This window comes from Nicotiana tabacum, chromosome 5, assembly GCF_000715075.1.
Source record: "Nicotiana tabacum cultivar K326 chromosome 5, ASM71507v2, whole genome shotgun sequence".
In the NCBI taxonomy this organism is placed as follows: Eukaryota; Viridiplantae; Streptophyta; class Magnoliopsida; order Solanales; family Solanaceae; genus Nicotiana; species Nicotiana tabacum.
In genome coordinates this window covers 142,507,016-142,516,390 of record NC_134084.1, presented here as the reverse complement: position 1 = coordinate 142,516,390, position 9,375 = coordinate 142,507,016, and the positions used below count along the sequence as shown (strand labels likewise).

At 35.8% G+C, this 9,375-nt stretch overlaps 1 protein-coding gene across 2 annotated transcripts; it reads left to right on the top strand.

Annotated features, from left to right (window-relative positions):
• Window positions 1-5,428: 5,428 nt before the first annotated feature.
• On the top strand, window positions 5,429-9,105 carry LOC107831731 (auxin response factor 18-like). 2 transcript variants are annotated; one of them, XM_075254157.1, is made up of 5 exons: window positions 5,429-5,526; window positions 5,798-5,904; window positions 6,073-7,118; window positions 7,686-8,524; window positions 8,628-9,105. In XM_075254157.1, exons 3-5 carry the CDS (start codon window positions 6,090-6,092, stop codon window positions 8,695-8,697), a joined length of 1,938 nt encoding a protein of 645 aa, XP_075110258.1. In that variant the 5' UTR covers window positions 5,429-5,526; window positions 5,798-5,904; window positions 6,073-6,089; the 3' UTR covers window positions 8,698-9,105. The 2 variants fall into 2 exon arrangements, with proteins under 2 accessions (XP_075110258.1, XP_075110257.1); XM_075254156.1 differs by lacking the exon at window positions 5,429-5,526 and having other exon boundaries at window positions 5,767-5,904.
• The last annotated feature ends 270 nt before the right edge of the window (window positions 9,106-9,375 follow it).

The following is a 9,375-nucleotide window of genomic DNA, read 5'->3' as shown; positions in this document are numbered from 1 at the left end:
GCTTAATTATCTTGATTTACTAAATACATTTTTTCTTGTTGCATGATTTTGTTACCGCTTTTCGTTAGATTGTTTACAACTATAGACCTACTTTGAAACGAATCACGCGTACGTATATTCGTATTTTTTATATATATAAATGTAAAGAATCATGTCACACATACGTGTACACAATAAGATTGATAATATTTTTTATATTTTTATTATAAAAAAGAATTTATGGCCGAAATTGCGCGTGCTTAAAATAAAATTACGAACATTCGTCACTCTTGTATGATTAAATAGTGAACTGTACATCTCGGGTTATATGAAACAAATTAATTTAATATCCTCCGAAAAAACCCCTTTTATTAAGAAAGTTTGCTCGAAGTTGCGCGAACGCATACTCCGAATTAGTTTTAGAAATGTAATCATGTCACGCGAACGTGTCCCCAATTACACAAAATATTTTTTGATGGTAATATAAATTTTCTACAAATGTTTATTATGTCCATCTATTTTTAAATATGAAAGCCATGGGAAATCACCGAATGGAATGTCTCGAGATTTCTTTAAAAAAAATCAAAATTTATTAGGTGTTGACCACAGGTTATATTTTAAACGCGTGAATTATATACCTCAAAACTATTCAAATTAAAAGAATTAATGAGATGAAAAATAAATAAATAACGTGCAACTAAAATACCATTTTTATCGTGAATACAGTATTCGTATTTTGTTTATGTATTTTCAGTACTTGATAATTATATGCACAAGTTATTTATTATTTTCCTAAGCTTAAGACTAAGTGCATATGTTTGAAAACTTACCAAAAGCGAATTACATGTAAAAACTAGGAAAAATTTAATTGATAAGCAAACTAATAGTTTTCGAAGAATTTCCATTATTATATTCGGAGCGAACTCTACTTTGTATATCTTTGACTTAAAATGTTGCAATTCATATTTATAAATCCGACCTTCTTCTACACAACTTGTTTTTAGTCCAAAGGTCTAATTATTTGGTTAATTTGCTTACGATGATTGAGTTTGGGATAGATAAAAATCAAACCAATTTTTATCTCGGCTTATGCAAGCTATTTACAAATACTAAATCTATACTTTGTAAAAATTATTGACATTATTTTTTTTTAAACTATTTTTTAAGAAATGAGTTAATCGCATTCTTAAAATAAATGGGCCATTTGTTGTTAAGAAAGAGAACTAATCTACAAATTGATTTAATAAAATGACATTACATGTAACGTAAATACACATCTGAACCATCCGGAATATTCCAATATCTTAATCGTAACGAATTATATCGATTCACCTCTCACTTAGAGTTATCCGCATTATTAGGCCCTATTTTTGTATAAACGAGAATACTTATGTCAACTAGAATTAAACAATATCGGACTTGACGAAGTTTACTAGCGTGGTTCCCCGATATTTTCATGTTACCAAGCGCTTAGTTAACATGGTCTAAATACAAAGTTTAAAGAATAGTCAACTTTCTACCAAATCCCCTGTCTTGACAATTCGAATATAACTATACTTAATGAGATTCTGAAATAAATAGAATTATTGCAAAGCTTATACTAACTTCAAAAGAGGATGATTAACTAATAGTTCTCATGTCAAGCGCAAGCTAATAGTTAACCAAAAAATTGAAACTCAACTAATGCCTTCAAATGAATAGCAGACATATTTGAAATTCCAGATTTCATTTCTCTATAATATTGAAACTTTGCAGTATCATGAGTCTAAATATATACCTGGAAATGAGGGTAAAAGAGGTAGTATTCAGCAGTAGCAGCAAAAGAAGCCCAACAGCAGAAATAAAATGCCAAACAATTCAACAGATTTGAGCAAAACCGACAGAAACCGTGAAAACCAGACGAACAGTAGCAGAAATTTTAAGAAAATTTCAGATTCAATCAAACAGTATCACCAAACAAGCCCGGACAGATATGAGGAAACAATATTTCTGATTTTTCTTTCTTTCTTCTCTATTTTTTTTGTTCTGTTTCTCTTTTCTATGTGTGTGTGTGTGTGCTCTTTTTTTCTGTTTTTCTTTTTCTATTTTTTCCCTTCTGTCCACTCTTTCTGTTTTTTTTTCTTTTCTCTCTGTGTGTCTCCCTTGAAATCAGTCCCAACACACCCTTTTATACAACTTACTCCCTTTCTCCCAGCCTACTGCTCGGATCCCCCTTTTTTCTTTTTCAAATCAGTTTCTTCCACTCAAATAACACTAAAACTGCTTTTCTAATTATTAGCCACTAAGGAAAACTTTCCCTTAATTTCAGCCTCTCCACTTCCTTTGGTTCCCCATTAGGATTAATTAATACCTCATTGATAAAGCACTAACAATAACGTATCATACTAACTGTTTTATTCCCCAAACACCCCTGAAATTCCCTTACTATTACTGCCCTAAACCAATCTGCCCAAACTCAACAATTATCTGCTTAACAGCTTCAACCAATTCCTAAGGTTTTAATGCAGAAAAACATTAAATACAAAGATTTCCAATTCAGAACAATATTTACAGAATTTTAACTAAAATGTAACCTTCTAACCCAATAATATCTAATTAACACTTGTAAAACTGAATTCAAACCAAAACATCACATTAACACCACACATAACTCAACAGAATCATTGAAGCTGAAATTGAAACTTGAATCAATATGCACATGAATGAAGGTAATGTGAATGTAGGTTCATTGTCAGCTTAATGACAATGTCCTGAAACTAAAACTGAAATATGCACATGAATACAAATACCAGGCATGCAAGTTCATTCCTGAAATCAAATGGCCCTGGATCAAATATACACAACAACATTTGACGAACTTGCTGACTTAACAAACAAGAGTGAATTAACTGTCGAAACTAATTAATGGACATGCTTATAACAACTGATACCAAACAATCAAACCCCGGACAATTTAGGCAAACAGGTTGTTTCAATCAGCATTAACAGGAACAAGAATTTATAATAAGACAACTAATCGACGAACTTAATCGAGTCGATTACACACATTGTAAACAATTACAACAAACAGAAACAATGCTATAATTTAATCGAATAAACGGGTATAGTGGATATGAGACAGAATCAAGTAAAAAAATAGGAAAATTATACAAATTACTAAAACAGGCAATAATACACACATATGGTACAAAAGAAAAGTAGGAAAAATACCTCTGAATCTTCAAAATTATACGGACTCAGGCTCAAAGTCAGACCTAAGCATTTTGAGGTCGAACAGACTTTAATTGAAGTGTTCTCAACTGAGAACACCTCGATTAAAATCTATTAGGCCCCAACCCTTCAATTAATTTGGTCAGATTCCATGATTGGAATTTTAGGGTTCCGTTTTTTTTCCAGATTTAGGGCTCGAACATTTCTGGGCAGATTCGAAGGGAATCAAGGGTGGTTTTGGGGTAAGAGAGGCATGGAAGTCACCTGGTAGGAATTTGGGACATATCTGGGTAAGTTCATGTTTGGCTCGAATCTTCAAATGAAGATTCGAGAAGCTCTGAGATGATTTGAACCAAACGGTTTGAAGATCTGTATTGGGGGTGGCTGGAAGGTTACTGGGTGTTAGTTTGGTGGTCATCGGAGACGGTCGTGTCCTCAGGCCCACCTTCGATTTAAGATTCGAAGAGTTGGGGCCTGATTCGAGGGGATTTATGGTGATGGTTGGAAAGAGGAGGTCGAGGGGGTTCAGGGGTGTTAAGGTGGTGACCGGCGGCGTCGTTGCCGCCGGGTTTCAGGTGAGAGGGAACTAGGGCGGCTAGGGTTTAGGGGGGTGTCGTCTCAGAGACGATGATGAACAGGAAGGCAAAGGGGGGTGCTTGGTTAGGGGCTGGGGTATGAATTTAGTTTATATAGGGGAGGGGTGGTCTGATCTTGACCGTTGGATTAGGTAAGATCTACGGCCTGGATCAATTTATTTAACCAAACGGTGTCGTTTGTTTAGGTTGGGGGAATGGGTCGGTCTCAGACGGGAGTGGGTCGGGTCATGGGAAGGGCCTGGGAACCATTAGATTTAAAACAATGAACGGTCCCGATTAAATACGATCATACGTCATCGTTTGGTTTAATGAAAGAACTGAACTAGACCGCTGGATCTATTTGATCAACGGTTCAGATAAAAATACCAATACGGCGTCGTTTGATTGTCTTGAAATTACCTGGATGGGCACCATCAAAACGACGTAGCTTCTGCCCTATACTACGTCGTTTGATGGCTTTTGGGTTGACAGATTTGGGCTGGGTAGGAAGTGCAATTTCTTGGGCTTAAAACAGGCCCAGTCCGAATTTTCTCTTTATTTTTTGAATTCTTTTCTTTTTTCTTCTTTAATTTTCTGATTTTAAATACAATTCCTAAAATCTAAGTACAACTACAAATATTAATTAATACTTACAATAATTAACAAGCAAATCAAAGAAACAATGAAATCACATAAGGACACATTTAAATGACAAAAACTACAACAATTACATATTTTTTGTGATTTTTTTTTTTGTAAAACAAACCTGTTAATTCCTAAATTGAAAAACTAAATCCTAAATGCACATGCAACACATATTACATTATATTATTTTTTGTATTTTTAAATGCATTAATAAAATTACACACGCACATATACCTATGCAAACAAACAGAAAAATCGCACAATATTTCCTAAAAACAACACATAATTAAAGAAAAGACCTAATTTTGAGGATTATTTTGGAGTAATTCGTATGAAGCAAAAATCACGTGCTCACAAATATAACTTGTAATATTTAAATTAATACAAATTATTAATATAACTTACAATAGTTATACAAAATACAAAAAAAATTAAAAAATACACTAAACCCGGCCCAATCCCCTTAACCTGTAACCCTTACGGTTCAATTTTTATTCGGATGAACCCGAACCCTTTAAGCCCAACCCGTAACCGGCCCGGACCGTAACCCGTACGGGTCCAAAAAATAGCAACCCGACCCGGCCCACCCGTTTAACATCTATATATAAAAGTATAAATTATTCTAGTACTATTTTTAATTATAAAATAATTTATCATAGAATTAGTAACCAAACAAGGAATACGATAATACTAAATTTTTATTTCACAATTATTTTTATTTATCCATCTTAGGAAACAACCCCTTAAAAAATAGTGAAATAGATAGCTTGGTTTAAGATCTTTGTTGTTTTAAACGTTTAGTAGCTTCTGAAAGATACAGTAGAGTTTCTTCAGATCCGAAGAAAAAGGTCAGAAAAATCATTGTTTAATTAACCAACCAAATATCTATGAAAAGTTATAAATATTTCTAAGAGAGGGAGAGTGACAAAGAAAAAAAAAAAAGACTAGTTCCACATTGACTGACACGTAAACAATTGTCAGCATATGCATATATATACATATTTGTATGATGATTAAGCATTAGTGCATTTTAGAAACATAAAAATGACAAGTAATTTTTTGTAGCTAAAGGCACTTCAACTTTCTTCACTTTCCATGATTTCCGATTTTTGCTAGGGTATTTCTTTCTTATCTTTTTCTTCTAATTCATGGTCAATTCTTGTTTTTCTTTTTCTGGTGAATTGTTTATTTGTTTTAGTGGGTTACTGTTTTTTTGTGTGGGTGCTGGAGAAATAGTGTCAAAGTTGGTTCTTGGAGAAGAGAGTTGTATTAGTTCTTGATTTTAGAATAAAATTTGGATTCTTTTTCTTTCTTGGTTTTGAACTCAAAGCTGAATATAATCTGCTAGAGGCTTCAAGATTGAAATCTTTTTCGTGTTAAATTTACAGCAATTCAACAAATTTTCTGTGTTTTGAGGCCTTTTTTCTTGGAGGAAGTTTTCAAGACTTGTTGGAGCAATTTTCTGGTTTTCAGATGCTTTTGCAGATATAGAAAGGTATGGACTTTACTTCAATCCGTTTTAGTTGAATTTATTTCATTTACCATTTTTTTCCTTCTCATTTGATTGTCCTGTTAGTATACCTAATGAATGTGTTTTACATTGATGCCAACATTTCCATTACAAGTGTGTCAATAATGAAAAGGGTGTATTGCATTTCTACAGAATCTGTTAATTTCAAGATGATTACTTCTATGGAAGAAGAAGACAAGTGGTTAGATTCTAAATTTTGGCATGCTTGTGCTGGTAATATGGTAGAACTGCCTGCAGTTAATTCAATAGTGTTCTACTTTCCTCAAGGACACGCTGAGCACGCGTGTGGAAATGTGGAATTTAGGAGTGAAATTAGAATTCCATCTTATATTCCTTGTAGAGTTTCGGGTATTAAATACATGGCAGATCAAGAAAATGATGAGGTTTTTGCCAAAATTAGGATGACACCTGTTAGTAGTAATGAGGTTGAAAATGTTGATGATGGGGTGGTTGCGAAAAGCGGGTTGGATAATGATCAGGAAAAACCCACTTCATTCGCAAAGACATTAACGCAATCAGATGCGAATAATGGTGGGGGGTTTTCTGTTCCAAGGTATTGTGCAGATACAATCTTTCCTCGTTTGGACTACTCTGCAGATCCTCCTGTCCAGACCTTATTAGCGAAGGATGTTCACGGGAAGACATGGAAATTCAGACATATTTACCGAGGGACACCTAGGCGTCATCTTTTAACTACCGGTTGGACTACTTTTGTGAATTCAAAAAAGCTCGTTGCGGGGGATTCCATTGTGTTCCTGAGGGCTGAAAATGGGGATGTTTGTGTGGGCATTCGCCGAGTAAAGAAGGGAATTGCAGATGAACATGATACTTCTTTCGTGGCACCATACGGAGGGTTTTCCGCTTTTCTCAGGCATGATGAGAATAAGTTAATGAAGAGGGGAAAAGTGAAGGTGGAATCAGTTATTGAAGCTGCAAATCTTGCAGCTAGTGGACAGCCCTTTGAGGTTACTTTCTACCCCCGAGCTAGCACTCCAGAGTTCTTTGTGAAGGCCTCACGTGTGGAGGCGGCATTGCAGGTCCGTTGGTGCTCGGGGATGAGGTTCAAGATGGCGTTCGAAAATGAAGACTCAACGATGAGCTGGTTCATGGGAACTATATGTTCTGTTCAGGTTGCTGATCCCATTCGATGGACAGATTCGCCCTGGCGGCTTCTTCAGGTAATATCATCTCTATCATGTTGTGATCTGTCATATTACATTTCTAGCGGTTGCTCTACGTATGCATTATTATAGGGGATGTAAAGGCATGAAAATCGAAGTTCAGAAACAATTACATCATACTTCTGACCTTAATGTATCTGTTTCTTTGAAAGAGTAAAATGACGCACTATTTCTTATCGTTTTTATTCAGTGAGCTTGTATTCTCTGTAACAAGTATTTTTGATGAGTTGTGACCTCTTGAAGTTGGAGAATGGGGATTACAGTTATGTGAACTCAATTGAACGATACCTGTGAACATTATTTGTATGATTATGTGATGCATCTAATTCCTTTATTCAGTCCTTTTCCAAGTGGTAAAAGATGTTAAGCTTGATTTTCCAAACAGTGAGCTGATTTACAAGTTGATTTCTTTCCCTAGTAAACTTCTGTTTCGCTATGGCAATTCATTCTAATATTCAATTCAAAGCTTACACTTCACGCTAATTGCCTCTTGACTAGTTTGGAAGTATGCTATTCTAGCTACTTCAATATTGTTTATCTCTAAGTTGAGGTGTATTGCTGCAGGTGACATGGGACGAGCCAGATCTGCTTCAACATGTAAAGTGTGTCAACCCATGGCTTGTGGAATTAGTCTCGAACATGCCCACCGTCCACTTTTCTCCCCTCTCACCCCCACAGAAGAAACCTCGATTACTTCAACGTTCAGATTTTCCTCTTAACTGTCATCTACCTATGCCGGGTTTTCCCGACAACCACTTTCTTCCCAACGACACCCCTGCTGGCATGCAGGGAGCCAGGCATACCCAATATGGTTTCTCATTATCAGATCTCCACTTCAATAAGCTGCATTCAAGTCCGTTTCCTGTCGGTTTTCCACCACTTGATCATGCTGCTGCAACCCCTAGTCCCTCCAATAGTACATTAATTCCCAAGCCAAGTAGCAGCAATGATATGTCTTGTTTACTAACACTTGGAAGTTCTACCGAAACAGCGACCAAATCTGATTGTGACAAAGCACCACAACTTGTACTCTTTGGTCAACCCATATTTACTGAACAGCAGATCTCTCTAAGCAGCTCAGGAGATACGGTTTCTCCTGTTTGTGCAAGGGCTAGTTCTTCAGATGGGAATGCAGATAAAATAGGGAACATATCCGATGAATCGGCTTTTACGTTTGATCATCATGGTCTATCTGAGCAAAATGTAGAGATTGGACACTGTAAAGTTTTCATAGAATCAGAAGATGTAGGACTAACACTGGAACTATCAGAGCTGGGATCGTACGAGGCGTTACACAAGAAGTTGTCCAATATATTTGGCATTAAAATTCCGGAGATGCTTAATCGTGTGCTTTACCGAGATATCACTGGTGCGGTGAAGCAACTTGGTGATGAACCATTTAGGTTTGTCTTTAACTTCCCTGTGTGTGATATTCTGCACTCCGGCTTCACACAAATTTACTCCAAAACCATTTTATTTGTTAATTAGTCTGCATTTCTTTTGCAGTGACTTTGTGAAAACAGCACGAAGGTTAACAATTTTAACGGATGCAAGCAGCGTAGGAGCTAGGGAGTAGAGCGAACCAGTAAAATCTCCATTTTGATATCAAACTGTACAGCTGGATGACTGTGAGCGCTATTCCTGCACTTTTTTCTTGGACATATTCAGTAGTAGAAGCTCAAACTGTTGAATGATTGAGACTTTGCAACTTTTCAGTTCAAATCTTGGACAGTATGTTTACTAGGTATCGCGATTGCTTTGAGTTTTATTTTCAGACAATACCTACAACGAACAAGATAATCTTGCTTTTTGTAGGCTTTGTCTTCTCATTCTGTCGTCGTTGGTGGAAGCCTTCTTAGGAGGCTACTTTTAGCGTGTTTGTTACTGCGATGGTAGAAATTCCTTCTCATTTTCGGTCTATTGTAAAAGTCTTTTACAGTTCAAAATTTGAGAAATACAAGCGTCGTGCTGACTTGAGCCATTACTTCTTAATCAAAGATTCTGAACCATACTCATGAGCAGGGGTAGAGTTACATGGTTTGAAAGGGGTTCAATTTAATATTTTCGCTGAGAGTTTACACTGCGTGTAGGTCAATAAATGTTTGCATATATGTATAAGCTTTTGAACTACATAGACACTAAGGGCTCGTTTGGTACGAGAGACAATGAATAATTAATTCCGGGACTAAATTTTAGAAGAGTTTATCTTATGTTTGGTTGGGGAAAAATTGCGGTATAATTAATCCCGGTATCA

Excerpts from the sequence above, each read along its gene's own strand:
- LOC107831731 (XM_075254157.1), top strand. The coding sequence starts at position 6,090 with ATGATTACTTCTATGGAAGAAGAAGACAAGTGGTTAGATTCTAAATTT. Across the intron at positions 7,119-7,685 it reads CGCCCTGGCGGCTTCTTCAG|GTGACATGGGACGAGCCAGA; the intron begins GTAATATCATCT and ends GTATTGCTGCAG. Across the intron at positions 8,525-8,627 it reads CTTGGTGATGAACCATTTAG|TGACTTTGTGAAAACAGCAC; the intron begins GTTTGTCTTTAA and ends TTTCTTTTGCAG.